The sequence below is a fragment of the Rhamphochromis longiceps genome, linkage group LG11 (genome assembly GCF_057381845.1).
Source record: "Rhamphochromis longiceps isolate RC_006_pf linkage group LG11, R_longiceps_female_GT1.1, whole genome shotgun sequence".
NCBI classification, from domain to species: Eukaryota; Metazoa; Chordata; class Actinopteri; order Cichliformes; family Cichlidae; genus Rhamphochromis; species Rhamphochromis longiceps.
Genome location: NC_140567.1, coordinates 9,186,064 through 9,201,022, shown reverse-complemented (window position 1 = coordinate 9,201,022; position 14,959 = coordinate 9,186,064). Strand labels below are relative to the sequence as shown.

At 39.9% G+C, this 14,959-nt stretch overlaps 1 protein-coding gene across 2 annotated transcripts in view; it reads right to left on the bottom strand.

Moving 5' to 3' along the window:
- Nucleotides 1-14,959, bottom strand: part of ptprub (protein tyrosine phosphatase receptor type Ub) — a 208,062-nt gene that overhangs the window by 87,715 nt on the left and 105,388 nt on the right. For both annotated transcript variants that reach the window (XM_085422202.1, XM_085422203.1), the window contains exon 3: nt 3,133-3,404. In XM_085422202.1, the coding sequence (XP_085278328.1) occupies nt 3,133-3,404 (272 nt within the window). The remainder of the gene's footprint in view (nt 1-3,132; nt 3,405-14,959) is intronic.

The following is a 14,959-nucleotide window of genomic DNA, read 5'->3' as shown; positions in this document are numbered from 1 at the left end:
AATCGAGACATCTCAAGGTGATCTTACTGCCTTCTATTTTCCATTCCTGAAACCCATTGCACTCCAAATCCCAATTTAACACCTGTGATAGGAGGAAGAGACTCCTGTCAGCCTTCGCATTAATATACACGGCAACCTGATCAGAAAATTTACAATAAACTGCACATAAAGTGCAAACATAGACATGTTAAAGAAAAAAAGAAAAAGAAAAACATCATCATTCGTTTTCGATAAAATCCTCAAACACTCAAGTTGGATATAATCAAGAAAATAATTTTTTAAATCACCAGGAAAGCGAACAAAGGAGATTGGAGTGATTGTGGTTTTTCGGCATATTAATCCCCTTAGTTTTGGTGATTATCAGAGAATTTGTCAGACTCCACTTAATTACATTCCACAATGACATTTTCAAGAAATAAACACAGACTGAGTGCGTGCCCCAAACAAAGTATTTCATTACACCCCAAAACGGTGAAAGCTCGAGTGTAATCTCACGTCTGTATCTCTGCAGTGTAAAAGCCTGACATTTTGTATCCCTGTGCTGTAGGCAAGAAACTGGCTCCTCCAATATGTCCTGAAACCTAATAAGGCAGAAGAACTTGAGGATTTAAAAACTGTCTCCAAAAGCTTGTGTGTTCCCGTGGGATTTATTTTAGTCACAGACAATGATAAGAAGGACCCATTATCCACCGCTGCTTCAAAAGAGTGCTTTTCTACTTTAATGACAGTGTAAATCAGCCTGCCTATCATTTGAAACCCAAAGTGGAAGTATTACACCTGCCATGGAGCTAATATAAACAAAGACTTTCACCATTTAAAGTCACACAAAGCTGCTGCTATACAGCTAAAAAAGAAAAAAAACATGTAAAAATGAAAGTTGAACGCAGTGCCACTGCAAACTTCTCTTCCCCCTTTTCGTTGCTGCTTTACAATAGGGGATAGCCAGCACTATTAGATACCATTAAAGAAAACATTGAGCTTTTACACCTCCCCACTTGCCCTTCTCTCCGTTCTGTCTGTGCAACAGAGAGCAATGACGTGTTGCAAGACAAGGCCCACTGTCATTCCACAGTGATGAGGTTTTTGACTGCCGAGGGATTAGCAATGTAAGCCGTGGCATATGTGACTTTGTGGAGGCAGTTTGTTTTGTTTCCTTTGTACTCAGAAGCAGTATGAGGTCAGCTGAGTTAAAGTGAAATGTGAGATGAAAGTAGAAGAAAGAAAGAAGGAAAACTACATTGCTTTAATTCCTCACAAGCTAAAATTGGATACAGTTTTTCTAACGGTGCCAATATCTGCTGATCAAATCCCAAATATTAGCAATTTAATCCAATCTGAACACCGTGTTCCCCCCCAACATGACATAAAAGCCATTAGCAGTTTAAGCTGTTCTATTAAAAGCCACTACTGTCAATTCTAATTCAAGTGTAAGGCCCATCTTCTTCTTCTTCCCTTGTACTGTTTGTCCTGTCTTCAGAGCCATCCACTCCTCCTCATAAGCCCATTATAAAGCTCCTTCTCCTATCTGGAGCCTCTCATTGGCAGCTGCAGCATAATTCTGACTCACCTATGAGCCATCAGTGTTTACTGGGATGCTAACGAGACCGAGAGACGAGAAAGTACACAGCTCCCCGGAGAAAGGGAAAGGAATAAACCGGCGATGTTCAAAAAGCAAATTCAATAGCACTTGACTGGCGAAGAAAACGCAGGATAGGTTTTATTATTTTATTCAGGACTTATCTGCGCTGATGTTATGATAGGGTGAAACTGTGGTTAGTGAGTCTGCTTTATAACACGGAGATGGCAGCTCTCTTCCACTTCCAGCTCGCTCACTGTTAAACATGCAGAATGAGAGCAAACCTCCACTTAATGTATTTAATAAGGGTACAGTGAAAGTAGCGATTTGCGATGAAAATGCCATGAAAAGAAAAGAATCAGACAGTGTGGACCTCATTATTTGCCACTGATGAGCAGTTTCACTGGCAGGCGTCCTTTGCTACTCTGTTTATGGGGCCAAAGCTCAAGAGACACTGCAACTGGATTTGGCACTGATTAGTGCAGCTCGCTGTCTTCTTGTATAGTTAGTGATTTGTAGCTACTGACTTGATATCCAGAAATATAGCTACAGATGGCAGCGCCACAAACTCAGTGGGTTTCACTATAATGGTTTGTTTCTCTTTGAATCAAAGAAAAATAATGTCCCTTTTTAACTTAGGTCAACAAACGTTGGTGTTTAATTATAACCTGGAAAAGAAGTAGATACATAAAGTATGCCTGAAATATTATTTTCTGCTATGAGTCAAGTGCCCCTGACTGTAATACTGTTCTGTACAATATATACATGTGTTTTATCCTGTTAACCTAACATTGTTTACCTTATTTTCAGATCGCATGATGTCGGGAGAAAGGCATCACCCTGCATCTACACCCCAGGTCTGCACAACGCTAAGGACTATTATTTACATAGTGAAGGTCACATCTTGCAGGTCTGAATAGAATTTAATTAAGTCAGCAGGATTGACAGTTCTTGATAAAATGCACACTACTCAACTTAATTGCTTTTTGACAGCTCCACAGAGTTTGCAGAAAGAAGAAATTGGATTAATAGATGGATAACACTCACGCTCACCTGACTGTGCCATGTGCAGACCACAGCATATCAGACCCTCACAGTGCATGCCAGTCACTGTCTGCGTGCTGCATGCACACAATGGCGTATCACGCGAATTGTTAGAGTGAAGTGAAAGTGCAGAAAAACAAACCTCGCAGGGTGAAATCTCCACCAGGCATTCCCTTGTGAGATCTACTTAGGTGCTTTAAGCACCAGCATTGGCTACATCCACAAGGGAATCAGTGCTAATTAAGTTGCAAATGTAAGTAATTAACTGTACCTCGAGGCTAAAATGAGTAGTGATCAACAGAGCCTCATTGTGTACCATTTTTAAGCTCTACATGATCGCGGTCAATGAGTCTGTATATCTCCAACAAAAAAAAAAAAATGTTAAGTTCTTAGAGGAGCATCAAGCAGCTACTTTGAACAACACGTCCGACATATTAAAAGCGAGGATGATGAAGACTTTAAGTCAGTTTTAAATCAGTTTCATCAACATATTTAAATATGAATGTTTGTACCTGGTATTCGTTCGGCCAGAAGGTGCTGACAGCCAGCTCAACCTGATGCCACTGTTTGCCATGAGGCCCCGACGTGTTCCACACTGGACTGCCGAGCGGGCCGCCGTTGACCCGCACATATGCCCGTAGAGCCCCGGGACTGTGGCCATCACGGCTATACAGGAAGTAGCTGAACTGGACGCAGTGCGTGTCATTTTCACTCAGTGTCTGCAGCAGCAGCTGAGCACGATGACCCACGGCATGCTGGGAGGAGTTCACCAGCATATAGGACCCTGGAAAAAAAGCAGGACAGAATGCAACAATTAATCGCTCTATTCAACATTTATGTGTTATTAAAAGTCGGGGTCATTAACTGTGAAGCCAATTTTTCTGCTGCTCTGTATTGGCCGGTTTAAGCCTGAAAACAATGTAAAAGTATTTTAAATCATTGCGTTCCTGTACACCAGATGTCTTACATGCGTCAGAAACAGACATCATTTACAAGTTGCAGAAGTGAAGCGTGCATTTTAAAAAAGTTAACTAGTCTCTCGAATGCCTGAGGTGTTTATTCATTTTAAATTGGAAAATGAAGTCAACCACACAGACACTTGCACTATCTTCTACACCCGTGTTTTCCTGAGGCAGTAATAGCTTTTTGGACATTCATGTATTTTTCATTCATGTATTTTACAATTTGACTGTGTTGTTTTCTTTAGACACAAGGGGCAATATTGAAAATCATAGTTTGAGTTTATTTATATATGTAATAATGCATGATGGGAAAATACACAATCTACAGTACTGCACAAAACTCTTGAGAAACCCATCACTTTTTTATTGTGCTTCGAAAATGGGAATTAGGTGCAGCAATTTATTGAAACATACATTTAAACGCAGCATGTAAGGCGACTCTAATGAGCTTCAACACAGCTTGAACTGTTATTGCTTTACGTAGCTTTCAGGAATAGTACTCCAGGCTTCTTGAAGGAAAGTTGAAAATACTTCTTTGGATTTTGGCTCCTTTCGTTTTGCAGTAACGTTCAGGTTCAGGCTCTAGTGAGGTCAATCCATGACTAATAGTGTTACTGTGTTTTTCTATCCAGGTATGATTTTGAAGTATTGGCAGTGTTTTTTTGGAGTCACTGTCATGCTGAGAAATTAGGCTGTTGTAAATCAGATGCTTTCCAGATACAGGTACTGCATGGAAGATCAAAATTGTGCTTCGTAATTCCATTAATTCTGATCTGAAAAGATCGCAAACACCAGAGGCTGAAATCCAGACACCGTATTTTATAGATGTTATAGACGCTCATGGTTGTACCCATCTCCTGACCTCCTCCATACATATTGGTGATGATTTGAACCAAAAATTCTGGATTTTGGATGCTTTACTTTGTCAGACCTCTTGCCAATGATTTTCAGTTCAGTTCTTGTGGAATTTGGCACACATCAACCTTTTCTTCCTATTTGCCTTCCTTAAGAATGGCTTCTTGACAGTAGTTAGTAGTGGACTGAACAACCATATCCATCTGTCAGGTCCTGTGTCAGGTTTCTACTAGATTTGTCCTGTTTGTTAAGGACAATTTGAGTTTCCTCAAATTTTTTAAGGACACACTGCACACCATGCAGAAATGTATCAACCTTTCAGCTACTTGCTGCTTGGGAATCACTTTGTTACGGAGCCCCGCAGGGGACATGGGAGAAAAAAAAATTAAGACGGACTTTTGCGAGATCTCGCAAAAGTTTTAGCCGCATTCTTCGGAGGCCGCCAGCTCGAAGCCGACCGGGAGGTCGAGGCACGATGTGCCGGGAAAGCGGTGTTCCTCCCGGCTGTAGTAGGTCTCGACCTCCCGTTAGCTTCGAGATGGTGGGTGTCAGATCTCCAAAAACGTCGGAGCACTTTTGCAAATATGTGATGTCTTGTAAAGCGAGCAGGTGTCTGATGTTTACACAGCTACATTCACGCCTCAAAATATCTTAAAAGTGTATTTTGTGACCCAGAAAGAGTAATATTACATCTAAGTAGCTGCCGCCATTGTTGGAATTCAACTTTTGCGAGATCCCAAGTTTGTTTTGCGAGATCTTGCAAAACTTTTGCGAGATCCCGAGTTTGTTTTGCAAGATCTCGCAAAAGCCCGTCTTAATTTTTTTTTTCTCCCATGTCCCCTGCGGGGCTCCGTACTTTGTTGATGCAAGAATGTTATTTTATGCCTTTTGAACTGTGTAATATTTGGCATTTCTCAGATTCAGCTAAAGAAATGGGAACAAATTATGTTTTTGTGACAGGGTCCTACTAGCAACTTTAAAGTGAATCAGAAACAGAATACTTTATTAATCCCTAAGGAAACTGTGTAGACACACATGCTCCAAGACAGTAAGAACAGAAACTAAATACAGGTTGCAACATATAACATAATAGCTCTATAATTATTATTGTTATTATATCTGTGTGCTACACAAAATTAATATACTTTGACATCAAGTTGCCCCTCTTATCTTTCTTCTTTTCTCTGTAGAGGATGTGCAAATGTGCACTCTTTGCTAAGTTGCCCGTCGGCTTAACAAAAAAACAAAATGTTCCTTTGGAAATGGTACAAGGACTGGACTGAGGATGAGTGAAAATGCAGGTAATGTCCAAAGAAAAACTTTGAAACATCTTTAGAAAGCCTGGAGAACAACTGCTCAAGACCGCTATAACAAAATGACAAGAAAGTCTGGCTCCCCGGAAGTAAAATATAACGAAACGAGGGCTGGCTCATGACTCGCACAGTACCGTACAAGCGTATATGAAAAAGAGAGTAAATTAGTTACATTAGTGCTCATACCGCGAACATGTCCATAGCACAGACTTGTTCATCTAATTTAAGTGGTTGAGCTTTGCAAATGAATCACTGAGGCATTTTTGGGAAACAGACTCCCATGAACCAAGGTAAACATATCAGACAAGGAACAAATCTTTTTTTAACCACTTTTCGCCGTGTGAATCAGAAAGAAGAAAAATGAAAGTATTATCCACCAAGTCACTGCTATGTGTGTAGGTGGTTAACAAAAGGGGGAAAAAAATTAAATGTGGGCTTTTGAATGTACAGACACATTCAGTTCTGGCGATGGCAGCAGTGAATACCGGAGACAAATGAGGGGACCGAGTGAGAAAAGAAACTGAGTGAGAAAAATGAGCTCATGGCCAGTTTCCCTCTTCCCTCTTCACCAAGGTGACGCCGAGGTAAAAACGAGATTCACAAACCCCCCGACCGCCCCAAAGCCTCCTCTAATCAGGATAACATAACCCCATTGCCCTTTGCCTCGCATCTGTCCTGCCTTGAGTCTGTGCCCACTAACGTGATTAGCACAACAATGTTTGGAGACCTTCCTGTGTACTCAAATAATCAAGCCTGTTGTCTTTGTACTCCAAGGTCTTTCTGTTCTCAGTCAGAAACAAGCCCGAGAGACCAGACAGTCACAGCCTTGGCGCCAGGTGTCCAGAAGACACTTATTCTCCTCTCAGATGTAATAGCATGTGAATGGTGCAGAAGCCAGACAGAGGAAAAAAATCTTAACATCCCACCGAGTTTGCACCTCTGAAATAGGAGCCTCTCTGACAATAAGCATCTGGGGCAACACACCATACCTACAGAAGTACTCTGAGTTATGAATATAGAAGTCTTTAGCTTTTTTATCCTCATCTCTATTAAACGCCAAACAAGCACCTGATGGAGTCATCCGCTTCTTCACAAGCACAACCAGCCACTGAGAACACACTAATTACCTCTTTGACAAAATGCCTAAATTTACAAGCTGATGTTCTACATAATGAGATTGAGATTCACAACCCTTAACCCCGGAGCCATAAAAAACATTAAATCAAGGAGCTGTATGGCCGCTCATTACGTGAAAGCTATACGTGGCCTTTGCTATAAAACCGCATTGCACTGCAGCGCACTGTCAACACCTCCTGATTTGTGTCCTGTCCTGCGCTTGGCATCTCGGCACTCTCATTTCGCTTTGCTTAATTAGATCTTTCAGAGTCCGTCTCCTCTCTCGCACCCTCCAGGCCCACGAGGGACTCATAAAATACCAGAAAAGGGCTGAGGTGCTGAGGCCATACTGTCCTCACTGTGCCTCCTGTTTTATATATAGGCATTATTAACACCTTTCTGTTGACTCTGCAATAACGTCACGTGAGAACGGACAGAGCAGCCGCCCTGCTGCCCTTTAACCTGCTTGAAGACTCAAACCGAAGACGGAGTGAAGTCATAAATTTAATAAGGGTTAGCACGTGTGGGTGAAAGCAAATGATGGCGAAAAACTGAAACACTGTGACAAATTAAATGGAGGTCCTGGACACAGTCGGTGCAGTAATCCCGATATACTGGGAGATAATCCACATTAGCTCGCTCAGTATGGGCATTATGTATATTACTTGATTTGATTTGGCAAGTTTTCGAAGTCCTGCCTCTGTGTAAGCAGGAATTTCTGCCCCTAATTAAATGGTTGTGTCTGAGGGCTGAAAAGGCTAAGCAAAAGCATTTAACAAAAGGAAACATAATGGGAAATTAATCAAATCTATTTCTACACAATGTGTTTCTTTTTTCTGTTACGTAATCCGTTTAGTAAAAAAGTAAATAGACATTGATTTTTTTTGTGCCTTTTCTCATACACAGACAACAAATATATCTCCTTTCTTTTAAAGGGAATTAACACTTTAAATAAGATACAAAGATATAATTTAATTCGAGCACACATAAGGCGGGAGACTGGGAGACCTCCGTGTACTTCAGAACCAATGTTGAACAGCGTGAACGGAACATGAAGAAAACGAAATGTTTTCAGGCATAAACTGAAGTGGGTGACGGTGTGACAAAATGTCTTTTTGCAGCAGCACTCTCTGCACACTCCATCTGACCTTGTTTGCCAAGTCTATATTATGGAGACAGAACATCTCTGCAGGGCCCTGTGCAAGGACGGAGACGAGAAAAGGAAGGGCAACACCTATTCAATTTCCTCTCAATAACTGACACTTTGGAGAAGGCGTCGATTTTTGATAAAAAAAAAAAAAAAGCGAAAGAAAGAAGACCTCATTGGGGTCAAAGGGCTGCCTGCGAAGTGGTCCAACTTCAGAGTGCATTGCAGTGATGGGATTGTTAATATTAACTGTTAAGGCCAGTCAATTCAGGTTTACCTTGACATAGGGACACTGAACAACATCTTTAGAAGAAACTGCGAAGACGAAGAAATTGTTATGTCCTAGCGAGTCATCTTTGGGAAGTAAAGAAGAGGTCAGACTGAATTGTTACTGTCTTGCACACGCAAAGTAATGACACCGTTCAGTCACTCGAAAAAACCCTTGGATTTATCTGAAAAGCGCTCCTCAACCAGAGTTTGTCTGCTTTTATTATAGTCATCAGCTCATTGATTGAACACCTGGAGTGTCAATGTGTCATTAGCACCTAAAACCCACCTAAACTGCGGCGTAAAGTCGTTTTTGCTTCAGTGACACCTGCCGCTGTAATCCATTCAAACAACCAAATGTATTTCAGGTCTATAAGGCAACATCTGAAAAGTCTACAGCTATGATGGCAAACTGTTCATGTTGCTGTATCGCCACTAATGTCGAATACTGAGGTGTATAGGTCAATTTTCATGTTTACATTCAGTTTTTTAGCATTTTATGAAGTCGTTCAACACAAAATTTAAAACAAATATGTTTGTCAAGCTGCCCACACAGGAAGCCATTTGTTCATCGTGCATTGCTTTCAAGCTGACAGTTGATCGCTTGTGGGCATTGCAGGTAACCTTGGAAACCCTCTAAAGTATTTAGGTCATGCATCAAACAACAGTATCCTGCACTCTTATTGGTCGTCGCTTTAATCACTGAAGTGAGTTGTTATTGGAGGTTGAGACGAGTTTCTCTTGGGTCCCATCCGCTTTGTGTCTCCAGGGTTATTTTGACCATAGCTGCTTGGAGTTGTCAAATATCACTGGCTTTCTATGGTTACTCCATCGCTGCAAATCACCTCCAGTGTGGACACAGCTAAAAAGCATCTTAATTGTAGACAAACTAAGTGCAAAACAGTTTCTCTTTCTTCATTTTACCATGCTTCCTGCTGAGAACTATATGGAACTGCCCATGTCCTCTGACTCTACCCTGCTGCTGAGCAGTGTTGTGGGTAACGCTTTCCAAAGCAATGCATCACTGTAATCTCATAAATTCAACACTAAATTCAGTAATTACATTGCAGTTACAATTATGTTGTTACTTGCATTACAAAGGTTTTTCAGTTATCTGAACGATGGCTGGACAGAAAGAAAAAACATCAAACATATTTGATCCTTCTTGAACACAATCACCACTAAAATGAGCTGAAATGGATTCATATGCATCGAGGAGGAAAACAGCGGTCCGCTCTACAACTCTTGAGGAGAGGAGATATGAACATTAGGTTTATTTTTATTGCACGAAAGAACAAGAGCATGATGATAAAGTGCAGACTATATCAGGACACATAATTATTGCATTGCACTGCTAGCACAACATTAGTTCAAGCATCTGCAGCATGCTAACACTGAGACAGAAAACCCAGAACCCTGAGTGAGCTTCAACAGGTAACAAAGTCATGGTAGCCTCCGTTTCAAGGTAGAATCACTGTGGCGTTTGCTTTGAAGACTCTTTGGGTGCTTTTCAACTTTACTTTTTCTTGTAGATTTTGTAAACACTAAAAGAAATATTGTATTTTTGTCCTCATGGGAGTTTGTGTCCGTGTATGAGACTGTAGGTTCAGGTTTATATAGTTAACTAATAGTTATGTGACAGTGCTTCTTACACATCATGTAAGAAGTAACATGAAAATAATGTATTGAGTAGTTACTACTTACATTTAAGAAAAGTAACGAGTATTGTGTAATACACTTTTCTGAGTAAATACACCAACACTGTTGCTAAGTAACTTTAACAAATCTTCCCAGAGGCAAATGTTGCTGCTCACAGTATCTTTTCCATCTCAGGAGAAAATAATCAACTTCATTTAAGGAGCCTGATGAATTCTGACCTGTTTCTGGTGAACTGCCCTTTGGGAGAATTAAGGAGCGAAACAACAAATCAATTACTGACTAATTATCCTGCGTAGGTTGAAAATAACTAGAGAAACCCAGTTCTCTTAGGTTGTCTTTAATTTTGAGTTTAACAGCCTCATGGAGCAATCAATAAACAAAAAAAGGAAAAAGCTTGTAGGATTTAGATCTTGGCATTGTCTGACTTTGGTGTCAGATGAAGTGCATGCAGTGCTGAGAACAATGCAAGCTACCGTACTTTTGCCATTAATGAAAACTGAAAGTACAATAAAGTTACTCATCATATTTTCCTTGCATTTAAATCTGGAAGTCACTCTTGACAGAATTCAGCATGAAATTTCCCACGCTGCTCTTTCTTTCAGCAGCCAGCAGATCATCACCTTAAACGTGCAGTACCAATCATTGCACGTCACCAGCACCAAAAACACAGCATGAGCAACTCAACTGCAAATATAAAGAAAAAGACGAACTAAACCTCGGTATGACAGACTGACGCACGCCAACGCAGCCCTTCCAAATGCTACAACACAAGTGACGTGCAGTCGGCAGACACAAAGAGGTGACGGTTTGTGATCGGCTCACTCCCTGGTGGGACACAGAGTACATCCCCACTGTGGGGCCCACTCAAACAGGTTTTGCATCTCACACTATAGTATTATACCTGGGTTATGCATGCAATATTTTATTGAGAGAATTGAAGCAGACATTTAAATGTAACACAAAATGATTTTCTTTAGAATTTAATTACATCCTCCTACACTCGTACTCCCACATGGAGTAACTGGTAAAGAAATGTTTAGTAATTACAGCTAATAATGCTAATACAAACTTAGAGTGTTCTTTTGTACGTCTGATAAATTATTTTGAGAGAACAATCTGAAACAATTTGTTGATAAATAAAGAAGTTTTAATGATCCACACAATCTTAATTTGAAAACAACAGAATTAAAAGCTTCCAGATAATTACGTGGCTTTAAAATACTTTAAATAATTTGAAAAAGTATGTGCTGAATATATCAAAACAACTAGTTTTGTGATCAAGGGGCAACCTCCAGAGCTAAAAGTTAAGCTACAAACTGCAGTACCTGTAGGTGCCACATGAGGCCGACTAAAATTGGCTTCTATGGATAGATTCTTCCATCATAACAACTCTAGCAGGGATCATTTTTACTATAACTCATCCACCTGGACATTTGATGTGTGGGTGTGGCTCCATTATTGCCAGTCAGCGTCTGGTAGGACTCATTTCTTTGAGTCATTATACAAGACTTCTTAAACTGTGTGTTCTTTTAGTCTTTTGAAGAATTTTTAACAGCTTATCTGATGATTACAGAGTCTCCACGAAGTCTGAGCTCCAGTTTTGGTGAATAAAATTCCAGTTTTTATTAATCCAAATCATTTCAATTAATTTATTACAGTGGGGCCTTTAGCTTACAATATAAAGCTCCTTGAGTTGACTGTTGTGATTTGGCTCTAAATGCAATTGAACAGAATCTTTCATACGGTCTGTGGTTGTGAGGCATCATGCAGATCTTAGAGACATCTCTGAGAACAGAAAAAACCTTCAGAGTTGAGAATTCATTTTGATCAGTGAGATCATACTCATTTTTGATTTTCATTCTTTTGGATCTCACTGTCATCTTTAAGAACGGGTTTAGAAAAGAAATCAATGCAGTTTGAGATCTTAAATTGAGGTTGAAGGATATTTCTCAGGACCTGAATTTAAGAAGTATGGTGAAATGGCCAAATTCTCATTCTGATGGTAAATTGATCCCAATTTTCAAGAAGAGTTTTGACAAAAAACTGTTTTTTTATTTCCTTTCATCCCTGAGGTTTTGATAAGTGAAATAAAAATGCTATTAAATGGATTTACTGCGTATTTACAAAGAGATTCCTGTTTGTCCGATTTTATTTTATTTTTGCTTCATTTATTTTCTTCGCTTCTGATGCTAACTACATAGTTAGTTACTACTAGTTAACTACGGTCTGATTATCCAATGAGAACATATCCCATTACTATGGTAGCACAATGGTAGATGGTTTCATCTTCTTCTTCTTTCACCTGATCATTATAAGAGTTTTGCCACAGGATCGGTACAGTACAATATTTCAGAAACCAGTCTCTTTGTACCATAATTTCCTAGTTTATTATCAAATATCAGGTTCTGTGATGACTGAAAACCACATTTAATGTGTATTTAAAAAGTCAAAAAGCTTTTGAATACACTAGAATGTAATTTATTTGTATATCCACTGACATTGTGAATCTGAGAATTAAAAAAATAGCATCTTTTAAGTCACTTTTAAAAACTTGCTTTAGTCTGATGATCTGATCTTCCCCACAATTTTTTTCCCCTGCTGCAATTTTCATTATTAAAGCTAAAGACTAGAGCATAGATCAAGTTATTCAGATCACACTGCAGTGTATAACGCTGCAATGCATGCCCCCACCCACACATACAATGCATACACAGCAGCACCTTTCATGAATTATATTCTGAAGCACCATAAAATCTGATAAAATTCTATCTATCCATTGATGTTATTCCCAAGGGCAAAAAAGAACATCCATAACAAAATTAGGGCCCATCCACCACATCATAATTCATACCATGCACCACTGCACTACAGGCTGGTCACAGGCTGCATGTGACACTATCTGTGACAAGCCACAATGGACACAAAACACAAAGCCGGGCGATAAACTGAGAACGGGATTTGGATTGTGCACTGCATCGGGATCACAAATTAAGCAAAGTATAAAAAGGTAAAGACAAAATAAAGCTGTTAAGAAGGACGATTGTCAGAGGAAAATGGGAGACATAACATGAAAACACAACAAAAGGATAAAGTATATTCTTTGTTTATCCCCCTACCCTACCAAAGGCACCAAACATTCCTCAGTAAAGCCTTGTTTGTCTAACATCCAAGGCCAAAGTCCAAGTAATCTCAAACACGCAAGAGAGTAGCAGGCCTACAGGTCTGACAATAATTGGATCAATGGCTGTGTTAGGGTTTAAGAAATGTCCTTGATGCTGCTTGCTGTGCCATTACTGTTAGTCTGAGTCGCTGCCACCTCTTTGCACTTTGGCCTTGATGTTCATCTTTTCCCCGTGTCTTCATCATGCACTCTCTATTGAGGTCATATGGGATTTCAGACTCAATCTCTGAGTGTGCCCTAACTCTCTTTATTTGCTGCTGTTTGCAATATCCTACAAGTAGAAGAAGCTACATTCAGCTGCTCCCTTATTCACAAGGGGTCTTCATAGCGGGTAACTCCAAATGTTTTGATTGGCCACGAGTTTTACCCCAGGATTGTTGTCTCCTCTGGGAATCATCAGGTAAATGTGTAAACCACTACACGATGGAGCCACTGTAACATCCTATAAATAAATAAAGAGGGGGGAAGAGTGGGCATCGGCGTGAAAAGCACATTGCCATTGTCATTTCCTGGCGTTTGGTCTCACACTGAGAAATGTAGTTCACAGATCTAAAACCGCCTCATTATGTAGCAAAATTGTTCACAGAACCATAACAGCTTTCAGTGGAAGATGCCACAGTCTTGTCGCTAACACCAGATGTTAATGTGGTTATTATCCATCGCTGCAGAAAACAAATGGCAGATAAAATTGTTCTTTGATTCTTTGTTGGGGTTTTTTCGCCTGTCTGACCTTATCGATAATTTGAGGCAGGCCTGGAAGTGTGTAAACAACGTAGATGGAGGCTTTGATAAAAGGAAACCCGTTGGGAGGATGGACAACTTCTCTTCCTAATGGAAGATCTCATACAGGGACAAACCAATAATAAGACATCACACAGACTTAATCGACCGACAGCAATAACACACAATGAGAGTGTTCCTACTAAGAGGCTGAGGATGACCTTATACTCAAAAAGAAAAGCAGCACAACAGTTTCATCTGAGCATATGGCAGTAAAGTGTTATGGGCGCCATTTTTTTGTCAGCATCCATTTTCATCTGTAAGGGATTTACAATACCCTCTTCATTTTGATGCTTCCAACTATGTTTTCTTACAAAATTCAAGTCATTCTTTTTGTATTACTATTATTCTGCAGAAGAACAGTTCACTTACTTCACTTTTCTCGCCTACGTCCATCAGTTATAAATCAAAACTGCTTTATTGGTTGGAGCTCATCAGTTAATTAAGTCACTGTTGGTTATCCTTTAAGCAGAAACCTCACAAAAGGAGTTTGTGTAAAGAATATGGAAAATACGGAGACAAACCTTGTTATAGTCAGGAGTGTAGAGAGTATTAAATGTTATAATAACTCTGTAATGCAAAGATGTCTGTTCTAAGCAGTATAAGCCAATATTTTTGTTTATAAAGCTGTAAAAGTACAAGATGAAAGAATAAAGCTTAAAAAAACTTGTTTTAGCTACCAAATCTATCTGGTTATTCTACACGTGGCCTTTTTATGTCACTGAAACTAAGAACTGTCAGGGGCCTGGGTCTGTGACCCAGCATCCTGAGTTTATTTTTAGTTAGGGTTTAGTTGAGTTTTAATCTAGTTTGTGTTTCATCTGTTTCCTTGTTTATGAGTCTTTTCCTGTCCTCTGTGTTTAACTTTTAGTTATGCTCGTGCTTCTTTTATTTTGAAAGTCTCGTGTTTCCATGTTCAGTGTGTTTAGTTTTGCTTCCCCTGCGGCGTCAGGGTTATTTGTGTCATCTGTGTTTCCCCAGGTGTTTCCACTTCCCTCTTCTGTTTATTTCCTCTGTCTCCCTCCCTCTGTGTCGGTTTGTCTGTCCATCTCGCTTCAT